The following is a 20656-nucleotide window of genomic DNA, read 5'->3' on the forward strand; positions in this document are numbered from 1 at the left end:
GAGACATGGATGGACCCAGAGTCTGTCACACAGACAGAAGTAAGTCAGAAAAAGAAATATATTAATGCATGGATTTGGAATCTAGAAAAATGGTACAAATGAACCTATTTGCAGGGCAGGAATAGAGATGCAGACACAGGGAATGGACATGAAGACGTGGAGGAGGGCGGCGGGATGAACTGGAGGTCGGGATTGACCGTATACGCACTGCCACGTGTAAAACCGACTGCTATCGGGAGCGTGCTGTATAGTGTGGGGAGCTAGGCGCTCTGGGACGACCTAGATGGGTGGGAGGAAGGTGATGGGACACACGTATATATATGCCTGACTCCCTTCATTGTACAACAGAAACTAACACAACATTATAAAGCAATACACCCCAATACAAAAATTAAAACCATATTCAACATAACAAAAGAGTAGGGGCCTGTTCACCTGAATTATGCGTCCAGCAGACAGTCAGTCAGAGAAAGAGTGACTGGTCTAGACTATGCTAAAGAGAGAACACAAGCTTCCTGGCTGAAAGCAGGGCTGAGTCTTGGACCATCTCCCTGCACGGGGGAGGAATGCAGACCATCCCCTTGGGGAGGGGGGTGTGGAGCATGGGCTACACCCCTACTGGACCTAGAAGACACCGGTGCGTGGCTCTGCAATCCAAGAACAGGCCATGGAAACAGGACACGGGAGCTTTAGAGCAGCCTGACGACTGTGTTTGGTCATGAGGCTCTATGACACAGGCCATGGCGGAGCAGACTATGAGTCCACATCAGCCCTCAGTCCGGCCAGAGAGACTCTCTCTAGACATTTGGAATCAGGGTGGTGAGAACTGTGGAGTTTGGCAAATGCAAGGCAGGGATAAGTCAGTGGAAGTCAAGAGACAGAAGGGAGGACCCATCTAGGCTGGAATGGACTCAGGAGACAAACAGTGACAGGCCTGAGGGGACCCTGAGAGCAAGCTGAAAGACAGCTGAGGGCAGAGGCAAGTGGCCTGGAATTGATGGAGTTCAAAGAATGGTCCCACTGAGCGAGCACTGCGCCTGGAGTCTATCTCGGTCCCCTGTGTCCACACCGTCACCACCAGCACTCCATTGCCATCAAAGTGGTTCAGGGCATGGGTGGTGCTTGTGGGTTCAAGGCTTGGATCTCTCAGGTACTCTCTGAGTGACCTGAGTAAATGACTTCACCTTTTTGGGCCCTGGTTTCCCCTCTGAGTAAACGTAGATAATGATAATCCCTGTTTCATGAGTATGTTGGAGGGAGTCACAGAGAATGAAGCTGACTGGTGATCAGCAAGTCTTAAACACAGAGGTACAAATCCAGGGCACCTAGATCCAGCCACTGCTGAGGCTGTGTCCCTGGATTTTCTAGTTACATGGGCTGATAAATTCAGTTTTGCTCAAGGCACTCTGAAATTGGTTTTCTCTCACTTGAAACCATAGAGTCTTGCTTAACACTAACATCTAAACAGGTAAGTTACTTGACTGTGCTTTTGCTCCTCAAGAACTCAGCCGGAAGAGAGGGACTAAGTTTGAAGTATTGACACAAATACAAACCCAGAGAAACAAATTGCAGAGATCTGTGAAGAAAACAGACGTTAGGACAGATAGACAGTTCCACAAGGAACGTAGGCACACTGCAACAAGAAGAACAAAGCCCAGGGGAGACACAGTCCCTGTGTCCTGGCTTACCCATACGCCCTTGTTTTGGGTCACAGTCACCAGCCCGTCCTGGAAGAAGATATGAACCCGGGCCACGGCTTCCACTTTGCCTTTGCAGGGCTGGACATCGGCAACCACACGGTACCAAGGCACGGTCTCCTGTGATCCTGGGCAGCGGAAAGAGATCTCGTAGACACCAGGGGAGCTGATGGCGCTGTGGGCCCCATCGAAGGTGGTGAGGTTGGCACCCACAGAGAGGGAACAGAGGCCATGGGGGACCCAGCAGTCCCGGGTCCCCGCCTGGACCTCGCATACACGGCCCAGTGGGCAGCTGGCTTCCTGGCATGTCAGGCCGGTGCTTGAGGAACAGGAACAGCGCTGGCTGCAGTCTGAGGTGAGCAGGGAGGAGTTCACCTGTGCACAGAAAGGGGCAGGTGACAAAGTGCGGTGGACTGCAAACGCGGCCACCACCTTCCACCCTCTGCATCCATCCGGGGTGACTCTGCAGTAACTTCCTCTAAGAAATGGAGTTTAGGACTTGCCTGGTGGTGCAGTGGGTGAGTCTGCCAACCAATGCAGGGGACCTAGGTTTGACCCCTGGTCCAGGAAGATCCCACATGCCGAGGGGCAACTAAGCCCGTGGGTCACATCTACTGAGCCTGTACTCTAGAACAAGAAGCTGCCGCAGTGAGAAGCTCAGGTACTACAACGAAGAGTAACCCCTGCTCACTGCAACCGCAGAAAGCTCACGTGCAGCAATGAAGACTCAACCCCAGCACAGCCAAAAATAAATAAATAAATTTTTTAAAAAAGAAAGAAATGGAGTTTATTTCCCGTTTCCCATTAATCTGAGCTGGACTCAAGACTATGCCTTGGTTATTGCAATGCAGCAGAAGCAATGCTGTGCCAGGTTCAAGCCTGGACCTCAAGAGATCTGACAGCTTTACTACTCTTTCTCGGAACCCTGTCCAGCCACCACAGGCTAGCCCACCCAAGGAGGAGAGATCTCATGGAAGAGGGATGGCCAACCCTCAGCTGATCCACTGGGGGACTACAGAAGTATGAGTGAGCCCAGGGATGGCAGAAGAACTGCCCTGCTGAGCCCAGGCCAAACAGCAGAGCTGCAGAATTGTGAACAGTTTTTTGCTTTTTTGTTTGGCATCTTCTTTCCAAGAAGTCCTGCACTTCTAGACCCTCCAGGCTACCATTCTGCTATTAATAAAACCAGGATGAGGGACTTCCCCGGTGGTTCAGTGATTAAGACTCTGCCCTGCAATGCATGGGACACGAGTTCAATCCCTGGTTGGGGAACCAAGATCCCACACACTGTGGGGCAACTGAGTCTGCATGCTGCAACTACAGAACCTGCGTGCCACAACTAGAGAGAAGCCTGCATGCTGCACTAAAGACCGCATGCAGCAAAAAACCAAAAACCTGGGATGAATGGGGAAGGAATGTGGTAATCTATCTTTCCTTTATTTGACAAACATGCTTCTGAAGAAGCAGGACAGCCTCATGGTTCAGAGGTGAGTCCAGGCTGCTGGGGTATGAACCGCAGACTCCTCCCTTGCTAATGGGTAGCCTTGGGCTGACTTCTCTTTGTCATCTGTAAAATGGGGAACATAACAATAGTCCGTGTCTCACAGAATTGCTGTGACTATCGAATGACTTAACATCTATAACCAACTTAGTGCATAGTGAGAGCTCCAAAAACATCAATCATGGGCTTCCCTAGGGGTCCAGTGGTAAAGAATCCATCTGCCAATACAGGAAACACAAACCTGTGTCGAACCCCACTCCAGGTCCAGAAAGATCCCATATGCCTTGGAGCAACTAAGCCCGTGTGCCACAACTGTTGAGCCTGTGCTCTAAAGCCCGGGAGCCACAACTACTGAGCCCACATGTTACAGCTACTGAAGCCCATGTGCTCTAGAGCCTGTGCTCTGCAAGAAGAGAAGCCACCAAATGAGAAACCCGTGCACCACAACTAGAGAGCAGCCCCCACTTGCCACAACTACAGAAAAGCCCGACCAGCAACAGAGACCCAGCACTGCCAAAAATGAAATAATTTTTTAAAAAATCCATCACAAAAATAAATCAGCTCTTAACTTTCGATTCCCATTGTTAAATGGCTATAGTTGTGCTACCTACTGCTGCTGCTGCTGCTAAGTCGCTTCAGCCGTGTCCGACTCTGTGCAACCCCAGAGTCGGCAGCCCACCAGGCTCCCCGTCCCTGGGATTCTCCAGGCAAGAGTCCTGGAGTGGGTTGCTGATTCCCTCTCCAGAGTGCTACCTACTACACTGCTGTAAATTATTGTTATTTTTCCTGGGTGTGATGAATGTGGAGGCTGAGGCCCAGTGCTCAGCGAGTGCCTTTCAATCACCCCTGGCTCCTCAGACACCTAGGGTGCAAGGATGATGGTTAACCCCCTTTTACAGATAGAGAAAATGAGGCTCACACAGAGGACTGCAGTAGGTCCAATAACACCCTCTCTACAAAGATACCAGGTCCTAATGCCTAGAGCTACTAAATGTCACCTTATATGGAGAAAGGGTGTTTGCAGATGTGATTAAGGATTTTGAGATGGAGAGATTAATCCTGGTAGGCTTTAAACACAGTCAAGTGTATTCTTAGAAGCAGGAGGCAGAGGGAAATTTTAGGGCACACAGCAAAGACGGGGGGACATGTGGCATGGAAACAGAAATTGGAGTGATGTGGCCATAAGCCAAGAGCTTCCCAGGTGGGCCAGTGGTAAAGAATCCACCTGCCAATGCAGAAGATTCGGGTTTGGTCCCTAGGTCAGGAAGATCCCCTGGAGGAGGAAGTGGCAACCCACTCCAGTATTCTTGCTTGCAGAATCCCATGGACACAGGAGCCTGGCAGGCCACAGTCCATGGGGTCGCAAAGAGTTGGACCCAACTCAGTGACTAAAATAGTGAGGGTTAGTTGTTCTGTCCTGTCTGACTCTTTGCGACCCCATGGACAGGAGCCTGCCAGGCTCCTCTGTCCATGGGATTTCCCAGGCAAGAATACTGGAGTGGGTTGTCATTTCCTTCTCCAGGGGATCTTCCCGACCCAGGGACCAAACCTGCATCTCCTGCATTGCAGGAGGATTCTGTACCATCTGAGCCACCAGGGTAACCAAAAACAACCAAAGACAAGGCCATAAGCCAAGGAATGCCTGCAGCCACCAAAAGCCAGGAGAGACAAGGAACAGATTTCGCCCTAGAGCTGTCATCTTGGCCCACCTATTCTGGTTTCTGACTTCTGGCCTCTATAACTAAACAAGAGAATAAATTTCTCTTGTTTTAAGGCATCAAGCTACGGTCATTTGTCACAGCAGCCACAGGAAACTAATACGGGGACTTCACCAGCATTGAGTCACAGCAGGGAAATGTGGCAGCCTTCCTGTCCCCATCCTCGAGGGGGTCAGCACAGAAACCCTGAGTCTCCACAGACTTAGAGGATGAACTTATGGTTCCCGAGGGGGAGGATGGGATGAAGAGATAGGGCGTTCGGGATGGACATGTACACACTGCTATGTTTAAAATGGATAACCAGCAAGGACTGATTGTATGGAACTCTGCTCAATGTGATGTGGCAGCCTGGATGGGAGGGGAGTTTGGGGGAGAATGGATACATGTATATGTATGAATGAGTCCCTTTGCTGTCCACCTGAAACCATCACAACATTGTCAATTGGCTATACCCCAATACAAAATAAAAAGTTAAAAAAAAAAAATACAGAAAATCTGAGTCTCCCTCAAGCTCCTCCATCCTCCTTGTCCACCTCAAGCTCCGTGCTGCTGTTTAGTCCCTTCAGTCATGTCTGAATCTTTGCGACCCCATGGACTGCAGCCCATCAGGCTCCTCTGTCCATGGGATTCTCCAGGCAAGAACACTGGAGTGGGTTTCCATTTCCTTTTCCAGGGGATCCTCCTGACTCAAGGATCGAACCCACATTTCCTGCATTGGCAGGCGGGTTCTTTACCTCTGAACCTCAAGCTCCTCCACCCTCCCTGCCCACTTCAAATTCCTCCTTACCGGCAAGTATCGGCCATCGTGGGTGCAGCCGCAGTCTTGGACAGGAATGCAGACACCCTGGGACAGCAGGAAGCGGTCGTCACACTCACAGCCCTCAAAGCAGCGGGTGGTGCAGCCCGTGAGGCCAGAGAGAGCCGCGCAGGAGCCCTGGCAGGAGCGCGTGCAGACGGAGTAGTGGCTGTTGGCGGGGCACTGGAGCGCTGCAGAGAAAGGAGTGGGGTGCGGTCACAGCTGCTCGCTGAGAAATGAACGGGACCCACTGCACACCTGGATCTGAGCTGCCAGTGCTGGGGACACAGCTCCAGCCCCTGCCCTGTGGGGCTCATGTCAGTGGGACAGACTATGATGGCCAGTGTGATCAGGGGAAATACAGACAGAAGGCCAGGGCCAGGACGGGAGCTGTGAGGACCCAGGGGAAGCACGCATAGTGAGGGCCTGGGCTCTGGCTAAGCAACGGGTGGATGGTGTGGCTGCCTTGAGATGACGATCAAGGTTGAAAAATAAGAAGATTATGTTTGGGGTGAAATGCTGATATCACATGGGAACACAGGAGGTGTGTGAGGGCCCCCTAAGGACACCTAGTGGAAAATGCTCAGGAGGTCACTAGACCCATGAGGCTGGCAGTCAGGAGAGAGGTCAGAGAGGGAGACAGACAGTGTCCACTGCCTGCGTGTAGGTCCTGCCCTGATAAGAATGAAGGAGACACAGCTCGGCCCTGGGGTCATGAGTGGCCACTGCTGTGTCCAGGAGAGTCCAAGGAAACACAACCCTGTCCTGGGGGTTTGAAGGAAACAGATAAGCCCTGACTGGAGGTTAGCTAAGAGGTACAGTCTTGGGCTAGGAGTCTGAGGAGCCTGCAATCTTGTCCTGAAGGATCTAAGGGGTGATGGTCCCATCTTGGCGGGGGTAGGGCGGGGGCCTGGGTGAGACTCAAGTTTTACTGTGTGACCTCCTGACCTGCCCGACCCACCCTCCCAGATCACCACAGATGTCCAGGAAGGGCCCTGAGAACTGTAAGAGAAGGTTTCAGGAGAGCAGGCCCCTGAAAGGAGTCAGAAGGGCCAGTCAGCCGGGCAGGAGTGAAGCCAGGAGCAGAGTGTGCTAAGGGAGGAACTGGGGCCCTGCCCCTGAGATGCAGACAGGACAGGGGGCACCGAGCCCAAGCCGGAGTCCTCCCAGGGGTCCCCAGACACTCACGGCAGAAGCTGTCTGTCCTCCAAGGCTTCACGGCCATGCCGGCCGCCTGGCAGGCCGATGTGTAGGCTGCCAGGCTGCGGCAGAGGTAGGTGACGTTGCCCTTCTGGGCACAGAGGTCATACACGCACTGGCGGAAGTACTCAGAGGGGCTCAGCGCCGCGTGGCAGGCTGAGAAGGGGCCGTTGGCGTCCCGGAGCTGCCCGCAGGCCTCGAGGCTCTCGTATGGTGCCGTCTGCTCTGCTGAGCACACAGGGCAGCCTTGGGGTCCACAGCCCTCGCTGCAGCCCTGGGAGGAGCCAGGCGCCCGCCATGCAGCTCCAAAGGCATCCACGCTGGGGGCCGTGGTGCCACTGGGCAGGTCAAGGTCGTCATTCCAGTTGCCATTGAAGTTGCCACAGAGGCCACAGAGCCGGTTGCGGAAGGGGGAAGGGATGGATATGAGGATGTGGGCGTCGCCATCAAAGAGAAGCCGCAGGTCGTTGGTCGTCTGAAGAACGATGTTCCGGCCCTCGGCCGTCACCCGCACATGACCCACAGCCACGGGCAGGGCTACGGCCTCACCATCCACAGTGACCTGGACGGAAGGGCCAGGTGGGTCAGGGACTCAGAGAAGCACAGGTCAGCCTGTCCCCTCGGACTCCCAGGCTACAGACTCTCTCTCAGTTCCACTGGGGTGAGGCCATGTCCCCCAGAGACTTCCCAGGGCAGAGTATGCTCCCTTCAGAGACCCCAGGCTGACAATGTCTCCTCAGTCCCCAAGGCTGGGGCCATGTCTCCTTCAGGCCCCCAGGACAGATCTATGTCTTCCTTAGTCCCCTTGCACTGGGTTCATATCACTCTCAAAATCCCTAGGTTAGGCCCTCTCCTCCTCAGACCTCCCCAGGGCAAGGCCGGGTCCACTTACCTGCGGCCCTCGAGCCAGGGTCACCACCTGGCCGGCCACAGTAACCACCACACGTTGGGGATCTCCAGCTGCATTCTTCTCAAGCACAATTGTAAAGTCCTCGTCTCCAGGCTGTGGGTGGCAGACCTGGGCCAAGATATAGGAGCAGGAGCCATGCAGGTCATAGACGCGTCCATCCAGGGTAATGTAGTGGATGCCCCCATTGGCCAGGCAGCGGCCACAGCCGGTGGGGCGACAGGCCTGGACGCCGTCCTGCACCCGGCACTCCTCGTAGGGCCTGCAGGTCTCGCCCTCCTGGCAGCTGACTTGGCCGCCGGATCCACACTGGCAGCGCCGCCCACACTCAGGGCCCGGGTAGAAGGTCTCGCCCAGCGGGTAGTAGCGGTCCTCGTGGAAGCAGCCGCACTGGCCCACAGGCACACAGGTGTCTCCGCTGAGCACGAAGCCGGCGTCACAGACGCAGCCCTCACGGCAGGTGGACTTGCAGCCCTCAGGCGCTGAGAGGCTGGGGCAGCTCACAGGGCAGGAGTCACCGCAGAGCTGGTAGTGGCTGTGGGCAGGGCACTGGAAGGCTGCGGGGACAAGAGGGGAAGGAAGCAGGGCATGAGGGAGGGGGACGCCGGGGAGGCACAGAGCAGGAGAAGCTGCTGGGGTGACTCTGTGTGTTTTGCCCGGGATATCTCATGAGCGAATCTGTCCAGGGATCTGAGTGAGGCGTCTGACCCAGCACGGCTAGCAGGGGATTCAGTGTGGGGATCTGGGAAGCAGGTCTCTCCAGCCAGGCTGCGTGCCAACCTGCTCAAGTATTTCTAAAGATCAAGTCGGTCTGACTGGGTGACTCCAACCTCATATATCTGACCAAGATATGCAGGATTAGAACTGACCGTGAGTATCTCAGGGTGTGAATCTTGCTGGGGTGCGGGGCCAGATGCATCTTGGGGTATGAATCCATCTGAGTATGCCTGCCTGTGGATGTCTGATCTGGAAGCCTCTCACAGTCTCTCTGACAGGGTCTGTCAGTGTGTGACTGACCACACGTGGATCATTGGGTGAAGCCGACAGGATAAATGTGACCAGGAGATCTGCCTGAGGGGAACTGCCCAGGATTCTCGGACCATGAACCTGTATATATCTTCCTGGGGCTATGTCAGGGTCCTGATTCCACCCTGATTCCACCAGATAGGTATATTTGCCTACGTGTGTCTCTGTGTAAATGTGACCAAGTGTCTCTAACCAGAGGAGCCCCTGTCTGAGGTTATGAGATGAAATCTATCTGACCCTGTGCATTACCCTGTTTTAAAAAAAAAAACAGTCTAGAGGCATCTGGAGCTTCCCTGGTGGCTCAGTGTAAAGAATCTGCCTGCCAATGCAGGAGACCTGGGTTCCATCCCTGGGTTGGGAAGATCCCTTGGAGAAGGACATGACAAACCACTCCAGTATTGCCTGGAGAATTCCATGGACAGAGCAGCCTGAAGAGCTATAATCCATGGGGTTGCAAAGAGTCAGACACAACTGAGCAACTAAATACCACCACCACCAACAGAGGCATCTGACCAGGTGTAGCTCTCTAGGTCTCTCTGACCAGAGGTAACTGAGAGAATCTCCTGGGGTGATCAGTCACCCCAGTCTATCTGAGTGCATAAATCCTGACAGTGTACTGGACTGGATATGGACATCTCTTTGCTGACAAAGGTCCATCTAGTCAAAGCTATGGTTTTTCCAGTCGTCATGTACGGATGTGAGAGTTGGACCATAAAGAAGGCTGAGCACCAAAGAACTGATGCTTTCGAACTGTGGTGCAGGAGAAGACTCTTGAGAGTCCCTTGGACAGCAAAGAGATCAAGCCAGTCAACCCTAAAGGAAATCAACCCTGAATATCCATTTGAAGGACTGATGCTGAAGCAGAAGCTCCAAAACTTTGGCCACCTGAGGTGAAGAGCCAACTCACTGGAAAAGACCCTGATGCTGGGAAAGATTGAAAGCAGGAGGAGAAGCGGACGACAGAAAAGACAGTTGGATGGCATCAGCGACTCAACAGACATGATTTTGAGCAAATTCTGAGAGATAGTGAAGGACAGGGAACCCTGGTGCTCTGTAGTCCACGGGGTCACAAAGAATAAGACACAATTTAGGGACTGAACAACAACGGGACCCAGGGTTTCTAGCCACGTGTATGAGTCTCTCCCATTGCAGTATGTCACTGGGTATATTCCAGTGTGTGAATGCCAAAGTATTTCTTTTACAGGCTAAGGGAAGGCGGGATGGTGCCTAAGCCCTACGGAGAAGGCTCTTGTCTCAGAGCCCAGCAAAGAGGGTAGGAGGACAGACCCCACTATGTGTACCGTGCATGGATCACTACTCACGACAGAAATCCGGCCGCCTCCACTCGCCGAGCTGAGCCCCAGCGGCCTGGCAGGCTGCCACATAGGCGGCCACGGCAGGGCAGAGGCCTCCTGGATGGCCCTGAGCCTGGCAGGCGTCCAGCAAGCAGGCCTGGAAGTACTGCTCGGGCGGAATGAGGCTGTGGCAGGGAGCCAGCGGGCCTTCGGGGGACGAGATCACGCCGCAGGCGTCGGGGCCGCCGAAGGGCTCCTGTTGCTCGGGCGTGCAGGGTTTGGGGCACGGCCCGGGCACGCACTCTCCGCAGCCCGCGGCGCCGCCCACTTGCCAGCGGTCGGGGTTCCCCTCCACCGCGTTCAGGTCGTCGTTGGGGTTCTTGTTGTAGTTCCCGCACAGGCCACAGAGGGCGCCCGCGTACGCCGCCGGCACGCGCAGGCGCACGTTGCTGCCTCCGTCGAAAGCAAGCGAGATCCCGGAGGCGGTGGTCACCACCACGTCGGCACCGCTCAAGTAGGCGTGCACACGGGAGTCCAGCTGGAAGGGCAGGGCGACCAGCTTGCCGTCCACCTGAAGGGGCGGGGTGGGAGTGGGGGTTACTGAACGTCGGAGGCACAGGTTAGAATCTTGACTCCACTGGGGGCGGGGGCGGAGACACCTTGTGCTCGTCACCTTCCCCTCCTTGTAATAGTTAATAGTTGTAGCAGTAATAACGAGGGCTTCCCCGGTGGCTCAGTGGTCAAGAATCCACCTGCATGCAGGAGAACCGGGTTCGATTCCTGAGTGGGGAAGATACCCTAAAGAAGGAAATGGCAACCCACTCCAGTATTCTTGCCTGGAGAATCCCATGGACAGAGAAGCCTGGTGAGCTACCGTCTGTGGAGTCGCAAAGAGATGGACATGACTGAACTAATTTTTTTTTTTTTTATAGACAGGATATCATTGGCTCCTCACACTACCCTCTGAAGCAGGTACTTTTCTTAGACCCATTTCACAGAGGAGTAAACTAAAGCTTAGACATGGGGAAGCCCCAAACCCCCTACTGTGAACCCCTCCATCTGCCCCCTTAGCCTGTGAAAGGCAGTCAGGGAATTGGCAGACCCCTAACTGTCCCAGGAAACCCCAGGGCTGGCACGTGCTGGTCCACAGACCGCTCACCTGCAGCTGCCGGGGCCAGCCAGCACTGAGGGTGAAGCTGTGGCCATAGATGTGCAGGGTCACAGTGCGGGTGTAACTGACGGCCTGGCTGCCCCGGTGCTCGTTGGCTACCGTGACGGTGAAGTTCTCAGCCCCCTCGGGTAGGTCATGGCAGGGCGCACTCAGCAGGTACTCGCAGGCGCCTTGGAAGTCAAATCGGTGCCCATCCAGGGTGATGTAATGGGGGTCACCCCAGGCCTGACACTCAGCTGTGCTGACAGGTTGGCAGCCGTGCTGGCCTGAGGGCAGCAGGGCACACTCTTCACCTAGCCCACAGCTGGCAGGCTTGCAGACCAGCGAGCCACCTCCGGGCCCACATTGGCACCTCTGGGAGCAGGTGGCATCAGCCCAGAACTCACTACCGGCCTCGTGGTAGATGCCGTTGGCCCAGCAGCCGCAGCCGCCTTCCAGGGGGACACAGCGGTCGGCACTCAACACGAAGCCTGAGTTGCACTGGCAGCCCTCCACGCAGGGGCCCTCACATACTGCAGGGCTGGTGGGGGGCGTGGGAGATGGGCAGCTGGCTGGGCAGGGTGGGCCACAGAGCTCGTAGTGGCTGTTCTCCGGGCAGGGGAGCTCTGTGGGTGGATGAAGAGAAAGAAAGAGAGAACAGTTTCAGGAGGTGGGGTCTGAGGATAGGGTGGGACGAGCCAGAGAGAGACCAAGATGGACAGAATTAGAGACAATGGAAGACCCAGGGATGGGAAGAGAGAAGAGGAGAAACAGACAACCAAAGGCAGACACAGAGACGAGGGCCAAGAGAGCGAGAGACAAAAACAAACACAGCAAGACCAAGAGAAACAAACAAACAGACCCAAAAGCACTGGAATGAAATCAAACCAGCTCCAAAGCGTCGGGACCCCTGGTGGCAGCTCCTGCTCTGTCCCCCCAGCGCTCACCACAGCCGGCCTCCATCCTCCAGTCCTTAATGACGATCCCAGCGGCCTGGCAGGCGGCAGCGTAGGCAGCCAGAGCCTGGCAAAGTATGTCCTTGGCCCCACCGCCCAGGCAGACATCCAGAACGCAGCCCTTGAAGAAGCTATCGGGGGCCACATGGTCATGGCAGGCGGCGAAGGGGCCTCCGGAGCCAGGGGCCAGGGGTCCGCAGAAGCCGGGGCCCCCGTACTCCTCCAGTCGGTCCTCAGCGCAGGTCGGGCAGGACCCCTGACATACATCCCAGCACAGTGGGTCCCAGCCTGGAACCCTCCAGCTGCCGCCCCAGATAGGTATGGAGGGAGCCAGGGTGCCATTGGGGAAGGCTTGGTCATTGCTCGGGTTGCGGTCCATGTTCCCGCAGAGCCCACACACGGCACCGTGGTAGCTGCTGGGCAGCGTCACTTCCACTCGCCAGTCCCAGTCATAGGTGACCTGTAGCCCGAAGTCAGTGGCCAGCACTGCTTTGGATGCACCGTGGGTCACCAAAAGCCGCCCGTCGGCCACAGAGACAGGCAGTGCCCTCAGCACACCGTTCACCTGGGGGGAGAGGAGGGCGAGAGGCAAACCAGGTCACTGGAGATGCGGAGGCCCAGATCTGGCCCCCTGCCTCCCTCGCTCGTCCCGCCGTGGCTGGGAGCTGCCAAGGCCTTCCTCATGACTGCTGCTCATAGAGTCATTTGACAAACACTATGGAGGTTTGCTCTAGTCCAGGCCCTGGAGAATGAAAGCCCACCCCGTGGCTTTCTCTGGGTTTCTCTTTTGATCTGCATCTCCCTCCCTTCTTCACTCTCTGTCTCTTTCTACATCTGGACCTATTGCTCTCTCTGGTCTCTCTCTCTGAGTTTCTCGCACTCTGTCTCTCTTTCTCTTTCTCTGGGTCCTCTTCCCTTCTCCGTGTCTCTCTCACTTGCGCATTATTTCTCTCTGCATGTGTGTGTGTGTGTGTGTGTGTGTGTGTGTGTGTTTTACTGTCTCTCTCTGGGTCCATCTCTCTGGTCTTTCTCTGGGTCTTACTCACCTAGTCCCTCCCTCTCTCCTTATTTCCTGTGTATTTTTGTGTGTCTGGCCATCTCTGCCACTCACTCACCATCGTTTATCGAGTGCCTACTCTGTTCCATAAATCATTCTCTCCCTGTGAGCTGCCACTAATCTGCATCTCCGTTATTCTGGGCAGAAAGGGCAGCCCATCTCGCTCTCTCCGGATCTCCTTGAATTTCTCTCCATGTCTGAGGCTTGGGGCCTCTCATTTGTTTCCTCGCAAACAATCAGGGTGCTTACCTGGGTCAGACCCTCAGCTGAGCACTTTACGTGCACTGTGGGGCAGTGCCTGCTGTGATGCCCATTTCACAGATGAGGAAACTGAGGCCCACCAAGTCAAGTCATTTGCCCAATATCACACATCTCATAAGGAGAGGGTGGATTCAAACCCAGATGTCTAAAAAGGCAAATTCTGAAGTCCTGCATTAAAGCCCTTAATGAAGGGCTAGACTCATTTAATTCCCAATAGTGGGGTGATGTAATTATCATTGCTCTTGCTATTTTGTTTCAGGACTAAGTGAAGAGAGAGAGCCCTGAGCTCCCCATCTGTGACCAGCAGAACCCTTCCCACCCTACCTGGGGACTCGGGACCAGCCTTACCCGGACTTTGCCGACCTCGCCTTTGTGGATGGAGATGTTTGTGTTGAGGGTGGTCACGGTGACCAGCCTCACATAGGACACTGAGGGGTTGCCCCGGTTCTCGTTCTTGGTGGTGACAGTGAAGGGTGTCAGGCCCTGGGCATTGCTCCCTGGGCAGTCGGTTGATGCCAGCACATAGTTACAGGTGCCCTGGAAGTCAAAGTGCCAGCCGTCGAAGGAGTGGTAGTGTGGGTCGCCCCACAGCCAGCACGTGGCCTGGTAGTTGGGCACGCACACGCCCTGGCCATTCTTATTCTGGCACGTCTCCTGTGGCCGACATGTCACACTGTGGCACGGGTCTGGGGACAGAGGAGAGAGGACCTTGAAGGGCTGCCAAGTGGAAAGCCAGTTTCTTCCCAGAATCAGCCGGGACACCAGCTCTGAGGGCTCCTGGGGTGTGGGGGCAGGGGGGGGAAGACCAGGTTCCAGGGTCCTTCCATTTGAGAGGCTGGCCCCCAGTCTGCCATTTCTGAGACCAGGCCCAGGGTGCCCCCGCTCCCATGTCTGAAACTGTGTCCAAGACCCTGTCAAAGGTCCCACTTCTGAGACTCAGGCCCCAAGACACAGGTTCTAGTCCCTACCTCTATGACCAGACTCTGGGGTCCCCTTGCTTAAGATCTCAGCCCCAGAGGACTGAGGTCTGAGACCACAGGGGTCCCTGGTCCCTGTGCCAGCCCTGCGGGCATCCCTAAGGATACCCACAGCCAAGGGTCCTCTGTGTCCCAGGTTCCTGGCACCCAGATTTCCTCACACCTGGGCCCCCAGCCTCCTGGAGGCTCCACATCTGAGACCCGGGTCCTGGTGGTCTCTGTGCCCAAGACCAATGTACTGCATGAACTTTCTGGTGGGAAACTAACCTCAGTGGTCCCAGCATTTAAGAGCCTGACCCCGGGGCCCCTTTTTCTAAGTCTCATAGCCTGCTGAGCCCTCTGTTCCAGACTCCATCTCCCTGGGATTCCTGTGCCTAACACCCTGGTCTTGGGAGATCTCATTTCTCAGGCCCTGCCTCCGAGGGTCTCTTTGTCCAGGACTCCCTTCCTAAGGCCACTGAATCAGTGAGCCCGGTTTTTGGAATCCCTATGCCCAAGTTGTTATTGTTGTTTAGTCGCTAAGTTGTATCCAACTCTTTTGCTAGCTCATGGACTGTAGCCCACCAGGCTTGCCTGTCCATGAGATTTCCCAGGCAAAAATACTGGAGTGGGTTGCCATTTCCTTCCCCAGGGGATCTCAACCCAGGGATAGAACCCACGTCTCCTGCATTGACTGATGGGTTCTTTACCACTGAGCCACTAGGGAAGCCTCTAGGCCCAAGACCCCACCTCCTCTCTCCCCGTGTGCTAGTTTTCAGTTGACTGCTTCTTAGCTCCAAATCCTCCAGTGGAGTTGGGCTTTGTCAGTAGAGGGAGCTAGAGGGTCACAGCAGGAGGAAGGGGCGGCTCCTGCTTCTAGCGGGCCTTGCTCTCTGGGCTCCTGGTGGCAAGTGGCACCAGCAGCTTGTGGGACACCTGCTCAGTGAGGCCCCTTCTGGTTTCCCTGTGCACCCCAGCAGGCGGCTTCCCAGTGAGTTTGCCAGCACCCCAGTGAGGGTTTTCCCGCCTGCCAGCTCCAGCCTGCATAACCTGTCTGCCACCCTCCAGTAAGATCTGCCTCCCATCCTTTACGTGGGGGCCGTCTTCCCAATTCCTCCCTTCCTTCGATGCTCTGCTGTAACCTTTGGGGCAGGGGCTGCTCCCTACATCTACTCTTCTTGTGTTCATTAGCGTTCTTTTTAATCCCTGAGTAATCAATATCTATTACAAGCAAAGAATTCTGTTAAACTTTCCCTATTTAAGCTCCTTTGTGGCTTCCCAGGTGGCGTTAGTGGTAAAGAATCTCTCTGCCAATGCAGGAGACTTGCATTGGGGCAATGCAACCCACTCCAGTATTCTTGCTGGAAAGTCCTATTGAGAGAGGAGCCTGGCAGACTACAGTCCATAGGGTTGCACAGAGTCGGACACGATTGAAGCGACACAGCATGTGTGGTTTCTGTCTCCTTTTGGACTCAGACCGAGATAACAGGGTCCCTGGGAGTCCCACTTACCCTGCCCATGAGCCCCGAATGTCAGTCAGTCCTGGAGGTATATCCCTTTAGCCTCAGGAATAAGGGAATTTTCTCTGCCCTTCACCCAAGAAATCAGTCCTGGGGTGTGGCTTTGTATCTCAGACTTAATCCTGAGAGGTGTCACTGTCCGAGGGTGTATCTCTATAAATCCTGAACCTCCACTTGAGGCAGGTGCTGTATTCAAGACCCTGGCCTTCGGGAGGTCTCCGCCTGAGATCTCAGGACTCTACTTTCTTTAAGATATTTTTGATGTGGACCATTTTTTAAAAGTCTTTATTTGTTACACTGTTGCTTCTGTTTTCCGTTCTGTGTTTTTGGTCCAGAGGTCTGTGGGATCTTAGTTCCCCGGCCAGGGATCGAGCACACACCCGCTGCCCTGGAAGGCGAAGACTTAACCACGGGACCACTAGGGAAGCACCAGGACTCTGCTTTCTGTCCCTGTGGGCCCCGGTCTCCCCTGCCCCTTGGGGATGGTGACTGAAACCCTGAGCCTAATTCCGCATACCAGTGACCAGCAAACTATGCACTGCCAGCTGCCTGTTTCTGCAAATAAAATTTCACTGGAGTCACACCCCTTCACTTACACGGTCTACAGCTGATTGCGTGCTGCAAAGGGAGAGCTGAGTAGGGACAGAGACCATATGGCCTGCAAGTTTAAATATTTACCCTCTGGCCCTTTAGAGAAGAAGTTTTCTGTTCTCTGCCTTACTCAGAGGGTCTCTGCTGTCTGCCTGGGGAAACCTATTCCTGAGGGTTCCCACTGGCTGCTTTCTACCATAACAGTCCCTGCCTCCCAGCCTGGAGGGCCGCTGCTCCGGCCCCGGGAATCCTAGCCTACGGGTCCCCAGGTCTGAGACTCCAGTTGTTAGTCCTCTGTGCCTGCCACCATGAAGATCCGGGTGACACCACCCTCAGCTCCGGAGTCCCTGTCCTCCGTCCCCCTCGCTGCACCCTCCCTGGCCCCAACCCAGCACCTTTGGTGACGCAGCTCAGGACGCCTCCCGAGGGCTGGCAAACCTGCCCGGCACTGCAGCTGTGGTTCTGGCACACCAGGCCTTTTCCGGGCTGGCACACACACTGCTGCTGGCAGTTGTCTGTGAGTACCACCTTCTCGGGCTGTGGGGACAGAAGATATGGCTGTCAGGGCCGGGCTGACCCTGGCAGCTGCAGTGTTCCAGGCATAGGCGGTCCGGAGGATGTAAAAGGGACATCTTCCGGCAGGGTGGCCCCTTGTCTGTGAAACTAAAGCACAGCATGGCCTTGGGGTCCAATTCATTCATTCGTTCGCTTTTATTCATTTACTCATTCATTTATTCTGAAATTTCCACTAACTGCTGTATGAGAGAAACAGTGTAATGTGGGAATTAAGAACATAGGATCTGGAGCTGATTGCCTGGGTCTGAAGCTGGTTTCTGTTGTTTCCAAGTTACATCACTCTGCACAAATTGAGCTTTGTCATGCCTGAGTTTTCTCACCTGTAAGTTGCAGGTAAGAATAGCACCGACATTAAAGTATGTTGTTGGTGTCATTTAGTCGCTAAGTCGTATCTGACTCTTTTGCAACCCCATGGACTGTAGCCTGCCAGGCTCCTCTGTCTATTGAATTTTCCCCAGGTGAGAATACTGGAGTTGGTTGGCATTTCCTCCTCCAGGGGATCTTCCCAACCCAGGAATCGAACCCACATCTCCTGCATTGGCAGGTGGGTTCTTTACCTTTGCACCACCAGGGAAGCCCTATTAAAGCATAACTGAGTTAATAATACATATAAAGTACAGATGAAATGAAAAGGGATTTTCTTTAAATATCCAGACTGGAGAGGAGGTAGAGATGAAACAAGACTGGGAAAATGTTGATTATTTTTGAAACCAAGTGATGGGTACAGGGAGATTTATTATACTGGTCCCTTGACTTTTGCCAGTGTGAAAATTTTTATAGTAAAAGGTTTATATATAACATTATAATATGTATATTATATATGAATAAATAAAATGTACATATACTGTGGGCTTCCCAGGTGGCGCTAGTGGTAAAGAACCTGCATGACAGTGCAGGAGATATAAAGATGCAAGGTCTGTCCCTGGGTCGGGAAGATCCCCTGGACAAGGAAGCGGCAACCCACTCTCATATTCTTGCCTAGAGAATCCCATGGACAGAGAAGCCTGGTCGGCTACAGTCCATAGGGTCGCAAAGAGTTGGACACAAATGAAGTGACTTAACACACACACGTGTGTGTGTTGTTTACACAGCACTTAAAGCAGTGACTGGCACATAACAAGCACCATCTACCTGTTTGCTGTAGTACTATTATTATTCGTATGAGGAGGAAAACAGAGAGGGTTCTTGCCCTGACAGAGCTCTCAGACCTTTAAGGGAGACAGACTTTACATAACACACGTTCAAAGCAAAAGCAGTAACTCTGAGCATGGGAGAGGGACACAGAGGGAGTGAGCCTCTGGTATAACAAAGTTGAAATCTACACCTGGGATACAATGCCAAAACTTGACCTGAGGAACCAAGGGAGGGTTTCAAGTTGTGGGTGCACGCATTCTGCCAAGTCGCTTCAGTCGTGTCCAACTCTTTGTGACCCCATGGACAGTAGCCCGCCAGGCTCCTCTGTCCATGGGGATTCTCCAGGCAAGAATTCTGGAGTGGGTTGCCATGCCCTCCTCCAGGGGATCTTCCCGACCCAGAGATCAAACCCATATGTCTTACATCTCCTGCATTGGCAGGCGGGTTCTTTACCACTGGCGCCAAACGGGAAGACCTCAAGTTGCGGGACCTCTGGTCGTATTTAGAAAGGTCTTACTTGCTACTGTGGGGATGGTAGACCAGAGAGAGCAAAAGTGGACAAACTGGACCACGGTGGGGCCATGGCGAGGGGAAGAGGAACGGATAGAATTTCAGGAGGCCAAATGGACAGGCTGCGGGAGGGGGTCCAGCATGCAGCCCCCATTCTGCCCAGGACGGCAGGGTCTCTACCTCGTAGTAGATGCCATTGTGGTAGCAGCCGCACTCCTGGATGGGCACGCAGCCTTGGCCGTCACTGAGGAAGCCGGAGTCACACTGGCAACCCTCGGCGCAGCTCTCTGGGCACTGCGGGGGGGCGCTGAGTGCCGAGCAGCCCAGGGAGCAGGTGTCTGCGCAGACCTCGTAGTGGCTGTTGGGGGGGCACTGCATGGCTGCAAAGAGGGGGTGCAGGTCAGGGCCCTGGGAGTGAGAGATGGTGGGGCCCAAGGTCTGCCCCTTCCGTGTCTCTGCCTCCCCCTCCCTACCCTTCACTCACGACAGAAAGACTCGGTCCTCCAGGGTTCCACGTGGCCTCCAGCCGCCTGGCAGGCACTCACATAGGCGTGGATGTTGCTGCAGAGAATGCTCTCGTTGCCACCGCCCACGCAGAGGTCAAAGACACAGTCTTGCAAGGGGCCCTGGGGGTCCAGGAGCTTGTGGCAGGCGGCCAGGGGCCCTGTGGGGCTGGTGAGGAGCCCGCAGAACTCCTGCTGCTCGTATTTGTTCTGCAGCTCGGGTTTACACTCCAGCTCCGCGTCACAGTCCTTGTCACCCGGCTGGCAGGTGGGGGGCGGCAGGCAGGGTGAGTCGGGCACCGCCTCCTCCCAGGAGTTGCCAAACTCATTGGCACTGCCCGCCTGTGAGCCATCCGGCTTCTGGAAGTCATCCTTGGGGTTGCCGTTGTAGTTCCCACACAGGCCACACAGCTGCTGGTAGTAGTTGCCTGGGACAGTGACCCGCACGTTGTACACGAGGTTGTAGGCCACACGCAGGCCGAAGTCAGTCTCGATCACGACGTCTGAGCCGTGTTGGAAGACATGGATCCGGCCCTCATCTAGCACCACGGGCAGCCTCCTGTCCACGCCGTTCACCTGGGAGGCAGGACAGGCCGGGCTTCAGAGGGTAAACTTCGAGATCCTAGATCAGGCCCCTGCCTGACACTGAATATCCATGGGATCTCACCTCTCTGGGTCTTAGTTTCCATATGTGTAAAATGGGCATAATAATAGGGTTCATAGTGGGTCAATCAGTGGCTCCCCAAAGATAAGTCCACCAAGAACTTCAGAATATGACAGTGTTTGGAGAGGTAATTAGGGTAGAGATCTTGAGATGGGATCATCCTGGATTAGGGTGAACCCTACATCCAATGACAAATGTCCCTAAAAGAGCAGGAAGAGGAGAAGGTACAGGGAGACCCAGAGGAGAAGGCTGTGTGAAAAATGAAGACGGGCTGGAGCAATGGGGGCACAAGCCAGGAACACCTGGAAGCCCCAGAAGCGGCGGGAGGCAGAGGAGCATTCTCCCCTAGACCCCCTGGAGCGGGTGAGTCTCTTGCCCACACTTTGATTTTGGACTTCTGGCCTCCACAGCTGTGAGAGAATAAACTTCTGTTGTTTTAAGCCACCAAGGTGGTGGTGAGTTGTTACGGCAGTCTCAGGAAATGAATATAGGTCTCAATGGAGTAATGCTCTTAGGACAGCAGGGACCAGGAGGGAGGGGCAGGTGGAGGGGAGGGTGGAGTGGAAGGGGGAGGGGGTTTGGGGGGTTGTCCAGAGGGGATAATCAAGGGCCAGGGAGGGCTTCCACAGTGGTTCAGT

At 54.7% G+C, this 20656-nt stretch overlaps 1 protein-coding gene across 1 annotated transcript in view; it reads right to left on the minus strand.

The window, feature by feature from the left end:
- Positions 1–20656, minus strand: part of FCGBP (Fc gamma binding protein) — a 41760-nt gene that overhangs the window by 2396 nt on the left and 18708 nt on the right. Inside the window, exons 7-17 of the mRNA XM_055552382.1 lie at positions 19336–19930; positions 19032–19231; positions 17027–17168; positions 13913–14250; positions 12238–12811; positions 11300–11916; positions 10168–10711; positions 7805–8376; positions 6901–7474; positions 5704–5903; positions 1689–2072 (exon numbers count right to left, since the gene is read on the minus strand). Coding sequence (XP_055408357.1) covers positions 1689–2072; positions 5704–5903; positions 6901–7474; positions 7805–8376; positions 10168–10711; positions 11300–11916; positions 12238–12811; positions 13913–14250; positions 17027–17168; positions 19032–19231; positions 19336–19930 — 4740 coding nt within the window. The remainder of the gene's footprint in view (positions 1–1688; positions 2073–5703; positions 5904–6900; positions 7475–7804; positions 8377–10167; positions 10712–11299; positions 11917–12237; positions 12812–13912; positions 14251–17026; positions 17169–19031; positions 19232–19335; positions 19931–20656) is intronic.

The sequence above is a fragment of the Bubalus kerabau genome, chromosome 17 (assembly GCF_029407905.1).
Source record: "Bubalus kerabau isolate K-KA32 ecotype Philippines breed swamp buffalo chromosome 17, PCC_UOA_SB_1v2, whole genome shotgun sequence".
Classification (NCBI taxonomy): Eukaryota; Metazoa; Chordata; class Mammalia; order Artiodactyla; family Bovidae; genus Bubalus; species Bubalus kerabau.